Below are 20,501 nucleotides of genomic sequence, written 5' to 3'. Positions count from 1 at the left end.
TGTCATAGGAGCCCGCAGAGACTGCAGCGTCGCAGGAGCCTGCAGAGACTGCAGCGCTGCAGAAACCCGCAGAGACTGCAGCGTTGCAGGAGCCCGCAGAGACTGCAGCGTCGCAGGAGCCTGCAGAGACTGCAGTGTCATAGGAGCCCGCAGAGACTGCAGTGTCATAGGAACCCGCAGAGACTGCAGCATCGCAGGAGCCCGCAGAGACTGCAGCGTCATAGGAACCCACAGAGACTGCAGCGTCGCAGGAGCCCGCAGAGACTGCAGCACCAGAGGAGCCCACATAGACTGCAGCGCTGCAGAAACCCGCAGAGACTGCAGCGTCGCAGGAGCCCGCAGAGACTGCAGTGTCATAGGAGCCCGCAGAGACTGCAGTGTCATAGGAGCCCGCAGAGACTGCAGTGTCATAGGAGCCCGCAGAGACTGCAGCGTCGCAGGAGCCCACAGAGACTGCAGTGTCATAGGAGCCCGCAGAGACTGCAGTGTCATAGGAGCCCGCAGAGACTGCAGTGTCATAGGAACCCGCAGAGACTGCAGCATCGCAGGAGCCCGCAGAGACTGCAGCGTCATAGGAACCCGCAGAGACTGCAGCATTGCAGGGGCCCACAGAGACTGCAGCACCAGAGGAGCCCACAGAGACTGCAGCGCTGCAGAAACCCGCAGAGACTGCAGCGCTGCAGAAACCCGCAGAGACTGCAGCGTTGCAGGAGCCCGCAGAGACTGCAGCGTCGCAGGAGCCTGCAGAGACTGCAGTGTCATAGGAACCCGCAGAGACTGCAGTGTCATAGGAGCCCGCAGAGACTGCAGTGTCATAGGAACCCGCAGAGACTGCAGCATCGCAGGAGCCCGCAGAGACTGCAGCGTCATAGGAACCCGCAGAGACTGCAGCATTGCAGGGGCCCACAGAGACTGCAGCACCAGAGGAGCCCACAGAGACTGCAGCACCAGAGGAGCCCACAGAGACTGCAGCGCTGCAGAAACCCGCAGAGACTGCAGCGTCGCAGGAGCCCGCAGAGACTGCAGTGTCATAGGAGCCCGCAGAGACTGCAGCGTCGCAGGAGCCCACAGAGACTGCAGCGTCATAGGAGCCCGCAGAGACTGCAGCGTCGCAGGAGCCCACAGAGACTGCAGCGTCATAGGAACCCGCAGAGACTGCAGCGTCGCAGGAGCCCGCAGAGACTGCAGCATTGCAGGGGCCCACAGAGACTGCAGCACCAGAGGAGCCCACAGAGACTGCAGCACCAGAGGAGCCCACAGAGACTGCAACGCCGCAGAAACCCGCAGAGACTGCAGCGTTGCAGGGGCCCATAGAGACTGCAGTGTCGCAGGAGCCCGCAGAGACTGCAGCGTTGCAGAAACCCGCAGAGACTGCAGCGTCGCAGGAGCCCACAGAGACTGCAGTATTGCAGGAGCCCACAGAGACTGCAGCGTCGCAGGAGCCCACAGAGACCGCAGTGTCGCAGGGGCCCACAGAGACTGCAGCGTTGCAGGGGCCCGCAGAGACTGCAGTGTCGCAGGGGCCCGCAGAGACTGCAGCGTCGCAGGGGCCCGCAGAGACTGCAGCGTCGCAGGGGCCCGCAGAGACTGCAGCGTCGCAGGGGCCCGCAGAGACTGCAGCGTCGCAGGAGCCTGCAGAGACTGCAGTGTCATAGGAACCCGCAGAGACTGCAGCATCGCAGGAGCCCGCAGAGACTGCAGCGTCATAGGAACCCGCAGAGACTGCAGCGTCGCAGGAGCCCGCAGAGACTGCAGCGTCGCAGGGGCCCACAGAGACTGCAGCGTCGCAGGGGCCCGCAGAGACTGCAGCACCAGAGGAGCCCACAGAGACTGCAGCACCAGAGGAGCCCACAGAGACTGCAGCGTCGTAGGAGCCCGCAGAGACGGCAGCATCGCAGGGGCCTATAGAGATTTCAGTGCTGCAGAGGCCCGCAGAGACTGCAGCTTTGCAGACACAGTCAGCCAGTGCAGCACACAACCTGCATACAGAGCCCGGTAAAGAAAGGTTTGACGTTTACAATCAATTAATTATTTTTACAAAGTGCACTCACCGTTGCAATGTAGGAAATATCTCAGTTAATTTGGGCATAGCCATCTCTCAATGCAACATCAGTTTTAAACAAGCGAATTTGAGGGTTAAGTATCATAGAGTCATAGAGATGTACAGCATGGAAACAGACCTTTCGGTCCAACCCGTTCATGCTGACCAGATATTATAAATAAGCTTAGTCCCATTTGCCAGAATTTGGCCCATATTTCTCTGAACACTTCCTAATCACATACACATCTAGATGCCTTTTAAATGTTGTAATATTGTACCCACCTCCACCACTTCCTCAGGCAACTCATTATATACACACACCACCCTCTGTGTGAATGCATTGCCCCTCGGGTCCTTTTTAAATCTTTCCCCTCTCATGTTAAACCTGTGCCCTCTAGCTTTGGACTCCCCTACCCTGGGAAAAAGACTTCGGCTGTTCATTCTATCCTTGCCCCTCATGATGTTATAAGCCTCTACAAGGTCACCTCTCAGCCTCCGACACTCCAGGGAAAAAAGCCTCAGCATATTCAGTCTCTCCCTATAACTCAAACCCCACCCCACTCAGTCCTTATAATCTTTTCTGAACCCTCTCAGGTTTAACAGCATACTTCCTATAGAAGGGCAACCAGAATTATATGCAATATGCCAGAAAGGGTCTCACCAATATCCTTTACAGCTAGACATCTACATGACATCTCAACGCTTATACTCAATGCTCTGATCAATGAAGGCAAGCACACCAAGTGCCCTCTTCACCACCGTGTCTACCACTTTCAAAGAACTACACACCTACACGCTAAGTCTCTTTGTTCAGCAATACTCCCCAGTCCCTTATCATTCACCGTATAAGTTCTGCCCAGGTTTGCCTTATCAAAATGCAATACCTCACATTTATCTAAATTAAACTCCATCTGCCAATCCTCGGCCCATTCACCCATCTGATCAGGCCATGCCACTTTGTCAGTCATAGTCAATGGAAGGGGTTGATGGCCACGAGATTTCTTACCCAAAGATCTCTTCCACCTCTGTGCAAGTCAGGCTGTGCTGAAGCAAAGCAACAGTTGAATTAGTAGCAATTCTAATCGTTAGGACAGAGGGTGGTATGTTTAAATTTAACCAGAATTCTTTCCTACTCATTCAATAGCCACCTACACTCCCTGTTGGGCCCCACATTAAAAGAGCGGTCACTTGGACAGTGTGTTGGAAATTGTGAGGCCACATCTTAACAAAGTCCCAGAAGCTAGGAGGAGAAAGCTGGTGAACAAAAAATAAACATTGCATTTCCATTTACAGCACAGAAACTGATGTTCACTCCAACTGCTCTTTATTCTTCACCACCTGCCTCCTCCAAATCTCTACTTCACTCTCTCAGCATAAACTTCTATTCCTTTCCCCTGCATGTATTTATCCAGCTTCCCCCTAAATGCATCTATACCACGCGTCTCAGCAACACTATTTTAAGGTGAGAGGAGAAAGACTTAAATAAAATTACATGAGGGGCAATTTGTTTTCCACAGAGAGTGGTTCGTGTGTGGAATGACCTTCCAGAAGACATGGTGGATGCAGGTGCAAAAGCAACATTTAAAAGGCATTTGGATAAGTACAATGAATAAAAAAATGTTTGGAGGGATATGGGCCAAGTGCAGGCAGGTGGGATGAGTTTAGTTTGGAATTACAGTCACCATTGACTGGTTGGACAGAAGGGTCTGTTTCCGTGCTGCATGACTCGACAGTTTATGTTAATGAGTTCCGCATTCTCACCACTCTCTGGGGGAAAGAAAGATCTTCTTCTGAATCCCTTCTTGAATCAATCAGTGATTAACCTATATCTCTGGACTCTAGCTTTGATCTGCCCCACAAAATGCAGGAGTGTTTTCTCTCTGACTACCCTATCTATCACACTCTTAACTTTAATCACCTCCATCACATTTCCCCTCCAGCTACAGCCTGTTCATATTTTCCACAGAATCACAGAGCAGGACACCATTCAGCCCATCATGTCTGTACTAGTCTCTGAGCATTCTGACCAATTGCCAAGCTCCCGCCTTTCCTTATAAAATTTTAATTTAAAAACAGTTAACCTAGCTTTCTAATCAACCTGTTCAGAAATGTTACTGCCCAGCTCTGGACTTGAACTCAGACCCCTCCCTGTCAAGGGGTAAGAACACAACCACTGTACCACAAGAGGGATCTCCCTGCTGATGCTGTATGTTGGGTGATTATTTGAGTAGTAACAATACTCTCTTAAATGCCTTAATTGAGCCCGTCCCCACCTCATGTCCAGCCAGTGCATTCCAGACAACTCTGTGTGGAAAAAGTTATTTCTCACCTGGTATTTCTTTCTTTGGTAAAACTCTTTAAACCTGTACCCTCTGGTTCTTGATCCCCTCATGGGCTGTAACAGTTTCTGCCTATTTACTCTATCCAGACCGCTCATGATTTTGAAAGCTTCTGTCAAATCTCTCCATACCCCTTTCATCTCCAACGAAAACATTCCCAACTCTCTAATTTATCCTCACAACTGAGATTTCCCACCATTGGAACCATTCTGGTAAAATGTTTCTGCATTCTCTCCAATGTGTTCACAATCTTCCTTAATGTCGTCCAGAATCTGAGGTCTAACTTGTACATTTCTGATAGTTTTAAGCTTTGGGTTTGAGAGTCAGGCTTGGAGACTTTGTTTTGCACCTGCTCCAGTGCTTGTTTCACGATAGTGGACACGTTAGTCAATTTTCACAACACCTCTTGACTTGCAGCATGTATTCTCGCTCTCTGCTCCGACTGCGCTAGCTTCTCCTCTGGCGGAATCATAATTGCTGCTTCATTTGAGCCATTTCTGTATCTCCGCCCGAATCGCAATCTTTCGTTAGGGGTGTTGGGTGTAATAGCTCCTTCTGAACTCCTGCCAGTGTCACACAACCTGGAATGAGGAGAACATCAAGTAAAATTACAAGATTATATTATTGTACAAGATTTTCCTGTCAAGACACAGTATTCTGTAAAATCATCGTTCACAACTGTATAGCCAAATTATGCCCCACATCACTGTTGGTTTTACTCTCTTAAAGGAAAGGTAAGGGTTATTAACCAAAACTATCAATGCCCTGGGGGTTACCATTGACCAGAAACTCAACTGGACTTGCCACATAACAATAACAGCTGCACGAGCAGGTCAGGGGCTAGGACTACTGCAGTGAGTAATTCACCTCCTGACTCCCAAAAGCCTGTCCACCGTCTACTAGTCAGGAGTGTGATTGAATACTCCCCACTTGCCTGGATGGGTGTAGCTCCAACAGCACTCAACATCCAGGACTAAGGAGTCTGTTTGACTGGCACTATATCCACAAGCAACTAATCCCTCCAACACTGATACTCAGCAGCAGCAGTATGTACTATCTACAAGATGCACTACAGCAATTTACCAAAGATCCTTATACAGCATCTTCCAAACCCATGACCACTTCTATCTGGAAGGGCAAGGGCAGGAGATACATGGGAATACCACCTCTGAGCCACTCACCATCCTGACTTGGAAATACATTGTCGTTCCTTCACTGTTGCTGGGTCAAAATCCTGGATTTCCCTCTCTAAGGGAGTTGTGGGGCAAACTCCAGCACATAGACTGCAGCAGTTCAAAAAGGCAACTCACCATTACCTTCTCACAGGGCAACTAGGGATGAGCAATAAATGTTGACCCAGCCATGGTTGCGCAAGTCCCATGAGCGAACAAAAAATCTTAAATTCACAGGCTCAGAAGCACTTAACTGCTAAGGTATTATCTTGAGATGGAATCACTGCTGTAACATGGTGTAATTGGCATACAGCAAGCTCCTGTGGCGCTGCTATAAATATTTGAGATGATGGTAAGAGCTCTCTTTCTGTTTTTGAAACAATACCTTAGGATCTTTTGCATCCACTTGAGTGAGCTTACAGCACAACAGTACAATGGCATGTAGGCCCAGAGTATACAAGATAAAACACACAACAACGACAAGAAAATCCAGACCAGTCCAGTCCAGTCCAGTCCAGTCCAGTCTAGTCTAGTCCAGACCAGTTGCTTATTCAGAAAACAGAGAGAACTCACCAGCTCATTATATCAAACCATAGTATCTTGAACACTGGACATAAAAATGGAATTCAAATATTCCTCTGGCAATGGAGCTTTTTCCCAACAATGCACTTAATCTGGATTATGCACTGAAAACTGTACTGAGGAACCTTACCATACAACCTTCTGTCTCATACGTGAGAATTGGGTCTACTTGGCATTCAAATAATTAATTAAGTAGCACCAGATCACCAAGATATTTATTTTTGTAAAACGATTTTTAAAATAATTTTTAAAAAGTATCTCTTGTAATTATAATTAATGACTTGTAATCACAAGTCGTCACTGAGAGATTTGAATGACTGGTGTACCTTTTTGAGTCAAAAGGTTGGTGATTATACCTCACTCAAATAATTCAAACGTAAAATCTCAGTTGATATTGGAATGCAGTAACAGGGAAGTGCTGCTCTGTCAGAGATGCCACTTTATTGGTACGACATTAAATACTTGTTGAGGTTCATTTGCTGTCTGAGGTGGATGTAAAATATCTAACACTAATATCTCAAAAAGGGCAAGGGAACAGTCTTGGTCATTATTTATTACGCACTCAACCAACAATAGTGTAGGTTCACGCCCCACACTGACTGAGGTTACCATAAAGGACCCTTCTTCTCAACCTCTCCCGCTTGCCTGAGGCGCGCCAGCCAAGATGAACAACATTGTGACCATCAGAGCCAGGGGTTCAAGACAAATTGCTCCCTTCAATGTAAGCAAATGATTGTCCACGATCTCCACCCTGGCAAACTCACAGCTCCTCGGACAGAAATTAGGGAAAAACTGACCAAAAAAAAGCATCCGAAATAATTGCAGATATCGTGCCTGATTTTTTGGCGTCAGGAAACAATTTGGTGGCGGTAAAACAAGTTTTTGCCATGGTCCACGATTCCTTAGATTACACGAAGAAGAGTGAACCTAAAGACAGGCTGGCAAAACATGGTCTGTTGGAGAGAAAGGTTTCCAAGGGCTTATGCCCGAAACGTCGATTCTCCTTCTCCTTTGATGCTGCCTGACCTGCTGCGCTTTTCCAGCAACACATTTTTAAACTCTGATCCCCAGCATCTGCAGTCCTCACTTTCTCCTAGCAACAAAAGGAACACAAGCACAGAATGAGGAAAGTTCAGGGCATAACTAAAGCTAGTACTTGCACTGGCCAAAATAATATAGGGAAAAAAAATTGAAAGCTCCTTGAAATGCTAATTTATCTATGGATCACCAACTGTAATTATTTGTCCCCTAAATAAATTAGACATGCTTAAAAAAAACCACCGGGATCTCTCTCTTATGAGAGAGCAACCCTAAATATGGTAAGAATATGGTATCGGTAACCTTAAACAGCATAAATGCAAAGCAGGAACTTTTAATATAAACAAATGCATACAGAAACACTACCAGTTTTTAAGGAAAAACTCAGCAACTGAACTGAATATATTTCGTTGCTCAACAAATATTCTGAAAAGTACAAGAAGAAATAAAATTAAAGGAGGAATTACATTGGCTTTAAATAGGCAATCTGCCACAAGATTTAAAAAAAGAATCAGATGTTAACTCCAACTCACTGTGAATCCTCTCCTGCTGAAAATATTCTTGAAGAATCTTCACTTTCTAAATCCTCTTCTGGGTCTTGATCTGACAGAGTACTATTCATAATTTAAACAGAAAATGCCACACTCCCCTGAACTTATTGTTGTTTATACGTGATTCATTTTTTATATTAAATGTCAGGCTGAGCTGTAAACAAAAGATATTTGCAGAAAATCACACTAAAACACCACTTCAACAACAATCCATTCAGGCTTCATTTGTGCAGAGCAACGCGCTAGGCCCCGGTTTCCAAGCAACCGGCAAGATGCTGTCAATCATGGCAGGAAACCGACCAATCAGAGCAGAGAGGGGCGGGGACTCTCCTCACAACCAGCCAATCAGCGCAAGGGGAGGGTGGGATTTACCTGCCTCCAGGTAAGACCCAGTGAAAACCATTACCTCAGGTGGGTTTGGAAGGACAGTGGCAGGTGAGACCACAACCTTTCAGGGAACGAAAACATCTAAAATACGAGAATAGTAGAATGTTATTAAATTCCCTACAGTGTGGAAACAGGCCCTTCAGCCCAACCAGTCCACACTGACCCTCTGAAGAGTAACCCACCCAGACCCGTTTCCCTCTGACTAATGCACCGAATACTACGGGCAATTTAGCACGGCCAATTCACCTGACCTGCATATCTTTAGACTGTGGGAGGAAACTGGAGCACCCGGAGAAAACCCACGAAGACACGGGGTGAATGTGCAAACTCTACACAGTCACCCAAGGCTGGAATTGAACCTGGGAACCTGGTGCTGTGAGGTAGCAGTGCTAACCACTGAGCCACTGTGCCACCCCTCCTGGAGTCTTCAGGTATTAAACATGGCCCTCTTGTTTTTTATTCATTCATGCGATGTTGGCATTGCTGGTGGGCCTGCATTTATTGCCCGTACCTAATTGCCACTGCATAAGGTGGTGGCTTCTTGAATCACTGCAGTCCTTGGATTAAAGGGGCTCCCACAGTGCCTGTAAGGAGGGAGTCCCAGGATTCTGAACCAGCAACAGGAAAGGAACGGCGATATAGTTTCAATGGTGAGTGGCTGGGAGGGGAACTTGCAGGTGGTGGTGTTCCCAAATATCTGCTGCTCTGTCCTTTTAGGTCATAGTTGTCATGGGTTTGGAAGATTGCTTTGGGGCGTTGCTGCAGTGCATCTTGTAGATGGTACAGACTGCTACCATTCTTTGTGCTGCAGGGGCTGTTTGTTGTAGATGATGCATTTAGTGCTAATTAAGGAGGCAGCTTTGTCTTGGATACTGTCAAGTTTCTTGAGTGTTGTTGGAGTTGCACCCATCCAGGCAGCTGGGGAGTATTCCATTACACTCTTGACTTGTGTCTTTTAGGCTGTGTACAGGCTTTGGGGAGCCAGGAAGTGAGTTACCCACAGGATTGCTAAGCCAAGGGTTCAGATACATGATTCTTTGAAATTTGTATCACAAGTAGACAGCGTAGTTAAGAAGGCAGATGGGACTAGGTCAAATTGGGATGTCTGGTCAGCAAGGACGAGTTGGATCAAGAAGTCTGTTTCCATGCTGTATGACTATAATTCTAATGATGGTAAAGGAATGATTGAGATGTAAAATTGGTGTAAATTAAGATGTCAACAGAACAAACTAGGTTAATTCTGCTGAGTCATTACTTTTGGTCTGGAACTCCAAGTAGGCTAGATCAAGTAAGGATGACAGGTTTCCTTCTCTACAGGGCATTAGAAAACCCAATGAGTGTTTGCAACAATCAGTGAAAGTTTCACACACTTTCAATTCCAAATTTATTTTTAGTTAAGTGAATTTATTGAATTTAAACACATAAGGTATCACGGTAGAATTTGAATTTGTGTTTGGGGGCCTTTGGATTATTACCACTACCCCACTGTCCTTGAGGTATATTCACTGTCCGATGTCGTCAATGCAGCAGTCATATTGTACAGAGCAAGATTCAACAAACAGCCAAAATGATAATGACCAGGACATCTATTTGTAGTGAGGGTTAAGCATTATTTTTCCCTGCAGAAACTTTTAAAATCTCTGTTCCTTGCACATATTTCCAATATATTACACAGAGGAGATTTACAAAAATAGTGATTGGCACTTCCCTCAGTGGAATGAGTGGTTTTGGGGTTTATGGTTCTTAATGGTCTCCATCACTGGAGATTATCTCTACCTCATCTCTGGGTGTGTTGCAGATTTATTGATGGAGATTAATCACTGTGACTAGAAAACCACATCAATTATATTTGTACCGTGTGCCAACCAGGATGTAAGAAGGTGAATTTGATTTACACTGGTCTTTTATCTTTCAGAAATTCCACAATTTTATTATGAAAATCTAGTGCCTGACATTAGGGTCAGTCATATTGCAATTTACATGCAGTGTCCTCCTGTGACCACATGAGGGTAGTATTGCTTCACAAATGAGAGACTAAGCAGAGCTAACTGTTCCTGAGAATCTTTCATAAATATTGCAGATCAGAAAATTGAACTGCACTCAAACTCAGACATTTTCCAGCAGGGCTTACAAGACAGACATTGCAAGAAACATTCTGGCTGATTGCTACAGTTCAGAGGGGCAAAGTGGCAAATGCATCATGACATGTTGGCCAGCTTGAAGGAATTGATCAGGGTCCCTTCATTTAGAATCCCTACAGTGTGGAACTTGACCATTTGACCCATTGAGTCAACACCAACTCTTGGAAGAGCATTCCACCTAGACCCACTTCCCTACCTATCCCTGTAGCCCTGCAATTACCATGTCTAATGGACCTAACTTGCACATCTTTGGAGTGTGGAAGGAGGCCAGAGCACCTGGGGAAAGCCCATACAGATACAAGGAGAACGTGGGTTAAAAGGTGTGGAGCTGGAAAAGCACAGCAGCATCTGAGGAGCAGAAGAGTCGACCATCAGCAATCCTCACTTTCTCCACAGGGAAAGTGTGCAAACTCTGCACAGGCAGCTGCCTGAGGGTGGAATTAAACCCAGGACCCTGGCACTGTGAGGCAGCAGTGCTAACCACTGATCCACTGTGGTGCTTCCACTTACTACCCTCTCCAGTAATCCCCATCCTAGGGGCTGATTTATCCTGCCCAGCCCTGCTAGCCTGCCTTGGATCGTTTCCTCCATCACCAAGGTGTGTACCAGCTACAGCCGCTGTGAATTGTGCAGTGAGTAACTCGCCTCCTGACTCCCCAGAACCTTTCCACCAAGCACAAGGCACAAGTCAGGAGTGGGATCAAATACACCTGGGTGACTGCAGCATCAACAACACTCCAGAAACTCGCTAAGACATCCTGTTTGATTGATACCTCATGCACCACCTTCAACATTCACTTCATTTATTACTGATGCACAGTGGCAGCAATGTGTATGCAGCAACTCATCAAGGCCTCTCCTACAACACCTTTCAAACCTACCTCCTCTACCATTATGTAGGACAAAGGCAGCAGGTGGATAGGAAGACCGTGAGCTAGCAGGTACAGAGAATTGTATGTCTTGGTTTCTTAAGGTGGGTGATATCATTTCCTGTTCTTTTTTCTCAGAGGATGGTAGATGGAAACGATACCACCCACCTTAAGAAACCAAGACACATGAACATAAACATTTTTTCAGAAGATTTGTAGCTCAGGTTGGGGTTCTGGATGTAAGCTTGCTCGCTGAGCTGGGAGGTTCATTTTCAGACGTTTCGCCACCATACTAGGTAACATCTTCAGTGAGCCTTAGGTGAAGCACTCCTAAGGCTCACTGAAGATGTTACTTAGTATGGTGGCGAAACATCTGAAAATGAACCTCCCAGCTCAGCGAGCAAGCTTACATCCAGAACCCCAACCTGAGCTACAAATCTTCTGAAAAAATCGCACGCACTGTGGGTGGGCCTACACTACATGGACTGCAGTGATTCAAGAAAGCAGCTCACCAACACATTCCCTGGGGATTGGACAACAACTGTGGACCCAGCCAGCAAGACCACAATCCACAAAACAAATGGTACAAGCCACACCGCCCTGTGGCCCAATTCCCCCTCCCACTCTGCCGAGGACATGGAGGTCCTGGGCCTCCTTCACCGCCGCTCCCTCATCACCAGACGCCTGGAAGGAAGAACTCCTCATCTTCTGCCTCGGAACACTTCAACCCCAGGGCATCAATGTGGACTGCAACAGTTTCCTCATTTCCCCTTCCCCCACCTCACCGCAGTTCCCAACTTCCAGCTCAGCACTGTCCCCATGACTTGTCCGACCTGCCTATCTTCTTTTCCACCTATCCACTCCACCATCCTCCCTGACCTATTACCTTCATCCCCTCCCCCACTCACCTATTGTACTCTATGCTACTTTCTCCCCACCCACAACCTCCTCTCACTTATCTCTCCACCCTTCAGGCTATCTGCCTGTATTCCTGATGAAGGGCTTTTGCCCGAAACGTCGATTTTAGTGTCCCTCGGATGCTGCCTGAACTGCTGTGCTTTTCCAGCACCACTCTGAATCCAGAATCTGGTTTCCAGCATCTGTAGTCATTGGTTTTACCTAAATGGTACAAGGTGTTAAGAGAGCTTTAATTTACATCTGACTGTGCTGTGCGTGATTTCTTTGCCCAAAATGAACAAAATGTGGCAGTCTTCCAAATCTTCATTGCTCACATTGGTGAGGACATAAATAAAAAAAAATAGTTGCTGGAAAAACACAGCAGGTCTGGCACTATCTTGGAGAGAAAGCAGAGTTAACATTTCACGTCCATTACCTCTCTTCAGAACAAAAGAAAAGCATTGTTGGGAGTAGCAGAATTTACGGATCAGAAATCATTTTGTGCTGTCATGGTTATCTAGAGTATAAATGCAGCACTGAAACTGTTGCTATGGCTGCTTTGCCTTAACACACTGAGAGCTCAGAACAATCTTTTCTGCTTGGATGTTTTATGAAAAGATTTTACAGAATTTGTAAAGAATGCTTATACCGTGGAATCATCGTCCATATTGGCAATATCACTATCTGAAACTTGATTCAATGGCTGAAAGTGGATCAGGGGAAGTCACACAATCTCAAAGTATTATATATCTCCTTCCCTTCTGTTGCTCATATTTCAAACATTGGTCATTGATAAAGAGTGGGACTGTTCAGGATTCTCAGTGAATCTGATTAGCACAGAAATGGTTTCATATTCTGCCATTAACACCTGAGCCAAATTCCTTCTCTGTAACATTTGCCCTAAAATGAAACAAAGTTCAGTGGTTGCTGAAAATAGGAAACAAAAACAGAAAATTGCTGGAGAAACTCAGCAGGTCTGGCAGTATCTATGGAGAGAAAGCAAAGTTAATGTTTCAAGTCCAGTGAAGGTACACCAAAACATTAACTCTGTTTCTCTCTCCACAGATACTGCCAGACCTGTTGGGTTTCTCCGATAATTTCTAGTTTTGTTATGTCATTTCTTTGTCTTTTATTCTATGGCATCCATGATCTCTTATCTCTCTCAGCTTTTAACCTTCCCCGACTTTCTCATTTGTTCACTTTCTCTCCCTCACCCTTTGCTGCAGTATATGGCAGCACAGTGGTTAGCACTGCTGCCTCACAGCACCAGAGACCCGGGTTCGATTCCAGCCTCGGGTGTCTGTCTGTGCGGAGTTTGCACATTCTCCCCGTGTCTGCGTGGGTTTCCTCCCACAGTCTAAAGATGTGCAAGTGGACTGGGCAAGTCCAGGGATGTGCAGGTTAGGTGGATTAGCCATGGGAAATGCAGGGTGGCGGGGGGAGAATCTGGATGGGATGCTCTTTGGAACATTAGTGTGGACTCGATGTGCTGAATGGCCTGCTTCAATACTGGAGGGATTCTGTGAAATCCACTACTTCTCTCTCTCTCCATTTCTGAAGAAAAGTTATGTTGAACTTGAAACCTCAAGCCTATTTCTCTCTCCACAGGAGCTGCTGAACCTACTCTGTTTCTCCAGCACTTTTTGTTTTTATGATATAAACAGGGAACCAATTAGTGCCTCGTGATCACTGCAGACCCTGGGCCTTCATAAGCCTCAATGACTATGCAGATAAATATCAAGGGTAAGCTCTTCAACAAACTCCGAATAAACCTGAGAGGAATCAGCCATGAGCCGAGCTCAGAATGTGCTCTTTTCAATCAGTTAGACCAACCAACTTTACAAGGGACAGACTAGAGTGAACATGGCTCTAGAATACATTGTCCTCTCATTCTGATCAACTATGTAACTGCAGGGTCCAAATTCACCACGGCTCCTCAGACAGCACCTTCCAAACCCACATCACGAAGGACAAGAGCAGCAGATACATGGGAACATCACCCCCTCCAAGTTCCCCTCCAAGCCGCTCACCATCCTGTCTTGGAAATATATCACCGTTCCTTCAGTGTCACTGGGTCAAAGTCTTGGCATTTCCTCTCTCAGGGCATTGTGGGTCCACCTGCAGCGCATGGACTGTGGCAGTTCAAGAAGGCAGCTCATCCCCACCTTCCCAAGGGGCAACTAGGGATGGGCAGGAAATGTCGGTCCAGCCAGCGACATCCGTGTCCATGAGTGAATTAAAAAAGCAAGCGAGAGAGGAGACCAATTCGTGACCTGGAATGATTTGGAAAAATGTGTTTCAATAAACACTTCAGTCGTGAAAACGTTAACAAGAAACCCACTGAATAATGTTTGGGTTGGGTAGCACAAAAGGTGAAAGCTTTTTGTTAAAAGAGGAAGCTTCAGCCTTGTTCTATTATGGATTTGAGGAACTAATTGAACTTTGTGCTGACGGTAATAACATGTCTGGTAGTTAATTGTCTTGAAGATGGTATTTTGTTGATGGCCTATTACTGCGCTCTTGAGTTGTCCAGAAATTATAACTTATTAACATTAATGGAAGCATTTGATGCATTAATTAAAAATATGTTCTTTTTCCCTACTTTTTCCACAGGCAAATCCCCAGCCTGTGGAATAATTGGCCCTACTGAGGACTGAACCAACATATTTTGTAGTTTATTTTGTATGTCACAGTTTGCAAAAAAAAATCACAGTATGTTTTCTATTTTACTTTTACTTTTCTTCAACTTTATGATTAAACTTGTTTACATTGTGAGACTGAGCGCTCCTTTATAACACTTGAATAAATCAATCCTACTCTTTATTACATTAGATCTGGTGCTTTCTGTCACCTTCATTACTTCACCTTGGTGACCAAGACTTTCAGCAGGATGGTGGGGATTTTGTAGAATGGTTAGAGTTTAGGAGGAGGCCATTCAGCCCATTTTACCAACAGGTTCAAGAACAGCTTCTTCCCACTGTTATTTGACTGCTGAGTGGACCTCTCCAATTTCAAATCTAATGTTGCTTTTGTGCCCCTCCTGTGCAGCCATAACCTTGTATGCCTCACTCTGTCTAAACGCCCGATAATCTGCATGTCCTTGTATGTTGTGATTTGCTTGTACTGTACGCAAAACTAAACTTTTCACTGTACTTAGGTACATGTGACAACAATAAATCAATCAAATGGTATCTCTGATGGCCGTCTATGAGATTGAGTCAGTTAGTTTCACTCTTCCCCTCCTTTTGCCTGGAGACTTGTGAATTATTTCTTTCCTATTGGTTAGCCAATTCACTTTTGAAAGCCTCAGTGGAACTCTACAGGCATCACATTCCTGATCCCAGTCACTTTATGCAAGAAGAGGTTTCTTCTTGTATCATTGCTTTTTTTGACAATTACCTTATATCTGTTCCCACCCTGTTCCTCATGTTGTCTCTCTCTCTCTCTCTCTCGCTATCTACTCCAGGGCACCCCAAAGTTTTGTTTGGGACCACAAACAGTTTGCAAGGTCTGAGCCAGCAATGCTCACTGTGGGACATTGACAGAGAGATATATCAGTGGTCCTGCTCTTGGAACAGGCCCCGCACTCACAGTTCTTAGAGTTTACAACAATTTCCAAGCCTCAAAATGGGGTCACAGGGTTTGGGATCCTCTGATTTGCTCTGTCCAGACCCTTTCTAATTTTACACACCTCCAACAAATCACCTCCTAATCTTATATTAGCTGAACAGTTCCAGATTCTCCAGTCTTACCTTGCAACTGAACATCCTCATTGACGGGATGTTTAGATCTGCTGGAAATTGTCCTATAGGATGTGGGGCATCACTGACTGAGCCAGCTTTTATTGGCCATCCCTAAATGCCCCTCGAGAAGGTGGTGGCGAGGAACCTTTATGACGTGCCGCAGTCTTTGGGGTGTAGTTACACCCATGGCGCTGTTAGGGAGGGAGTTCCAGGATTTTGACCCAATGACAGTGAAGGAACGGTGATATATTGCCAAGTCAGGCTGGTGTGAGGTGACATCCCCATTTTTCTTATACTTCTCAGTGGAAGAGATAGGGATTTGGAATGTGCTGTTGAAGAAGGTTTGATGAGTTGCTCTTGCACCAGTTATGATAAAGCCAAAGTAGGAAAGGCTGAAACTTGACACCCCATCTGCACTGAGATCAGGGAGTTTAGTTGCTGAGTAACCAGTGTGAGGACTCACAGTCCTGAATATTATGGCAGTTGGTAGGAATCTGGATCGGAGGTGATTCACACTTAACACATGTTCTCAGGACTCGTACAGAAGGGTAATACAGGTTGGGACCCAGAACTTAGGCTGGAAGTGGAACAAAGAGAAAGGCAATTTCAAACACAATTCCAAATGAAAATGAGATATGACTTTCTGCATCTCTTTCACTCAATCTGAGATACAGCAGTTGATGGCTTCACATAATGTTGTGCACAATTCTCTCCACAAGCGACGAAAATTGACAGGCAAAGCCTTTTTTTTAATTAAATCTGCAAAAGATAAATATATCTGAAATTCAAAAGTCAATAAAGAACTTGATGGCTGTGTTCACACATCAGAATTGGTGGATTGAAGAGGGCAAAAGTATCACTCGTGCTGCCCAGTGAGAAATTTGTCAGAATTTGTTCCAGATCTAAAGCAAATGTGATTTGCAAATCAAGCTTATCAATTCTAATAAGAAAAATACAAGCTTACTGACAGCCTTTAAGCAATTTTTGATGGTGCTTTCCACAGCCTTTATGAAAGATGTAAAGTTTTTCTTGGTCATTCATGGGAGGTGGGCGTCGCTGGCTGGTCTGTCCTTGCCCCCTTGAGAAGGTGGGGGTGAGCTGCCTTCTTGAACCACTGCAGTCCATGTGCTGTAGATAGACCCACAATGCCCTCAGGGAGGGAATTCCAGGAGTTTGACCCAGTGACGCTGAAGGAACAGTGACATATTTCCAAATTAGGATAGTGATAAGCTCAGAGGGGAACTTGTCGGTCGTGGTGTTCCCACTTACCTGCTGCCCTTGACCTTTTAGATGGTAGCAGCCATGGGTTTAACTGGAAGGTGTTGTCTAAGGATGTTGGGTAAATTTCTGCATTGTATCTCGTAGATGGTACACACTGCAGCTACTGAGCATCGGTGGTGGAGGGAGTGGATGCTTGTGGATGTAGTACCAATCAAGCGGGCTGCTTTGTCCTGGATGGTGTCAAGCTTCTTGAGTGTTGTTAGACCTGCACCCATCCAGGCAAATGGGAATATTCGATCACACTCCTGACTTGTACCTTGTAGACAATGAAAAGTTCTTAAAGTAGTTCAGCTTATAGTTTAATGGCATTTCTTCATTTAAAAGGACTCAGTACTCCATACCACATGTTAGAATAGACAGGGTAGATGCAGAAAAGGTGTTCTCAATAATCTGACAGTCCAGAATCAGCGACCACAGTCTAAGGAAGAGGGGAAGGACAGAGATAAAGGAGTTTTCACCCAGAGAGTAGTGAGCCTGTGGAATTCTCTGCCACAGGAAACTGTTCAGACATAAACATTGAAGAATTTCAAGGAAGATGAAGATATAATTCTTCAGACTAAAGGGATAAAAGGAAATGGAAAGACAGCAGGAACCATGTCCTGAGTTGGATGATTAGCCATGATCATATTAAACAACAGAGCAGGCTTGAAGGGCTGAATGGCCTACTCCTTCTCCTATATTCTATGTTATGAGGAGAATGTTGTTAGTTGTTGGAAACTGTTCCAATTCTGAAGGGGAGTCAAATTGAAATTGAGTTTGTTTCTCCCTCCACAAATGCTGGCAGAGCTGAGTTTCTACAGCACTTTCCAGTTTTATTTGAGAAGACTGAAGAGGTGGCTGGCATGAAGCATGAACCTGTTGGACTGAATGGCCTGTTTGTGGTGGGTGCCTGTCCAGTTTGTTTTGTTTTATGCTAATTTAACACAGCCAATTTAATTTTTAATAGGTATATTTACTTGGTCCTAGATTTGATTACTTACAGTGTGGAAACAGGCCCTTTGGCCCAACCAGTCCACATCGACCCACCGAAGCGCAACCCACCCAGACCCATTCCCCTACATTTACCCCTTCTACTAACACTACGGGTAATTTAGCATGGCCAATTCACCTAACCTGCACATTTTTGGACAGTGGGAGGAAACCGGAGCACCCAGAGGAAACCCATGCAGACACGGGGAGAATGTGCAAACTCCACACAATCAGTCGCCTGAGGCGGGAATTGAACCCAGGACTCAGGCACTGTGAGGCAGCAGTGCTAACCACTGTGCCACCATGCCGCCCACGGTGTTATCCTAATGTGATAACTGGAGAAATTGTTGAAGGGTACTGTCAAGTTAAATCAAGACAGTATTAGGGCTCCAATCAATTCAGAATACACTAAGGAACAGTTTGACTACAAATTAGTCCATGGTCACAATAAAATATGACCTGAAACTGCTAGAACCTAATTAAGGTCATTAAGGACTGAAAACTCAATATATTAACTGTCATTTTCATACCTCCTTAGTCTGGTCATATGCCAGATGAATGAGTACACAAAGTTCAGTAGGCATTTCAAAAAACATGATGGGGAACTCCTAATGGGGATAAAAATGTGACAGTTCAATCAAATTTTGTCATTTTTAAACGGACTCAGTGCTTCATTCTGAACATTATAAGACAAACATTGTGGTGTAGCCACTGATAGGCAGTAAGCATGAGGATTTAAAAACAACTTAGTCTTCATTCCTGGTGGTATTGAGTGAAAGAGGTCAGAAAAGTTCCAAAGGTAGTGAGCTCTGGGGACCATAAGGATAGGAGCTCAGCCCCCAAAACTCTGACCTGACCAATCAACTGACATGCCAATCATCACTGCATGGTCCTGTACTTATTCCTTAAGTATGATGCTTTCCCTAACTTTTTCAGTTATCCATGGATTGTGGATTCTCTCATTAGAAAATTTTCTATGTGCTAGGAATATACTTATTTTGACTATTCTGAAATTAACCCCTTAAATGTCTGCCACTGTGTCTCTGTTGATCTAACACCCAACCTGATATGCAGTTTGTTTCAGCCAGCTCAGCTTCCTGCCCACAACGTTGCTCTTATTTCAGTTTAAAAAACTTATCCTAGCCCCTACCTTCTTCCTCTCAATTGGATATAAAATTCAATCCTATTGTGCTTGCTGCTACCTAGGGGTATATTTACTCAGGTTATTAATTAATCCTTCACATTATGCGGTGCCGAGTCTAATATAACCTGCTGTTTGTCTATATCCCTCTGCATCATCCTCAGCATGTGTCTTCCCACCTATTTTTGTCATTGGCAAACTTGGCCATGGTGCGTACAATTACTTCTTTCAAGTCATTAGGATATATTTTAAACTATTGTGATCCCTGTGGCACTTCACTATAGGTGGTCATCCTGTAGATATGTACATACACATGAAGAATAGCCTATAGAAATTATACCAACTCCTTGGCATCCTTTGGTAATTCTTTGAGGATCTCCAGAGCAGAAGGCAGAAATCAGGAGAAAGGACCATTGAAAGTTTTCCACCATCATTCATCATGTTCCACTGCAAGAATCCCCTTTAGCTTAAAGAGGCACTGCTTAGAGACTGTGGAGTCCACAAGAGATTAGTCAAGCTAAAGAACTCCAAATATGCAGAGGGGAAGGGAGAGAGAACAGGAAATTATTCCCAGAAAATAATTCCTAATAAATCACAAGTAACTATCTCACTGCAACTGGAAGCATTGTAGCTAAAATCCCTGAGTTCAAAATCTTCAGGGAATCACTGAATCACTGAGATGAATAGAGGTATTCTCAACGTTGCTTTAGCTGCTGAACATTGATGCTACTGTCGTACTCTGCTGTGAAATTCTTAAGGTTAAAACTGTGACAGTGAGCCTTATAAAGCATGTCATGTCAAATTAACAAAGCAGAGACAACAAAAGGAAAGAAGTCAGTGAGATAAAATAACCAGACCACAGCTCTACAAATCCCATTGCATGAATTGGCGTGCTTACTGATCTGGGAAGTTAAATGATTATAATTGCTGAGCTCTGCAAGCTTGGTTCTGTGCAGCTAATGTTTAATAGAAATCGGAATGGAATTGAGGGAATTATTTGCATCATTATTATCTTTCATTTTCTGAACATACTTCGCCATCAGAAGCTTTACTTTAAAGGGAATAACTGTTCTCCAAGCATATTGTCACTTCTGAGGAAGGGTCACTGGACCCAAAATGTTAACTCTGCTTTCTCTTTACAGACCCGCTGAGTTTTTCCAGTAAAATCTGTTTATGTTTCTAATTTCCAGCATCTACAGTTCTTTGCTTTTTTGTGTCATGTCATGTTCCATTCCTCTCTCAAGCCATCAACTGTCAATTATGATTTGAGATTTTGCTTCATGTCATCATATTATTTCATACACAGCTAAAAAAAAGCCTGTTTTCAGAGGATTTAATGAAGGTCTTCAG

General features: G+C 45.0%; 1 protein-coding gene across 1 annotated transcript in view; it reads right to left on the bottom strand.

Moving 5' to 3' along the window:
* ttc23 (tetratricopeptide repeat domain 23) overlaps window positions 1–7,965 on the bottom strand; it is a 69,616-nt gene extending 61,651 nt beyond the window's left edge. Inside the window, exons 1-2 of the mRNA XM_072552908.1 lie at window positions 7,706–7,965; window positions 4,784–4,961 (exon numbers count right to left, since the gene is read on the bottom strand). Coding sequence (XP_072409009.1) covers window positions 4,784–4,961; window positions 7,706–7,794 — 267 coding nt within the window. The 5' untranslated portion in view covers window positions 7,795–7,965. The remainder of the gene's footprint in view (window positions 1–4,783; window positions 4,962–7,705) is intronic.
* Window positions 7,966–20,501: the final 12,536 nt, after the last annotated feature.

This window comes from Chiloscyllium punctatum, chromosome 33, assembly GCF_047496795.1.
Source record: "Chiloscyllium punctatum isolate Juve2018m chromosome 33, sChiPun1.3, whole genome shotgun sequence".
NCBI lineage: Eukaryota > Metazoa > Chordata > Chondrichthyes > Orectolobiformes > Hemiscylliidae > Chiloscyllium > Chiloscyllium punctatum.
The sequence above is the reverse complement of the archived record's forward strand: the minus strand, read 5'-3'. Positions and strand labels throughout refer to the sequence as shown.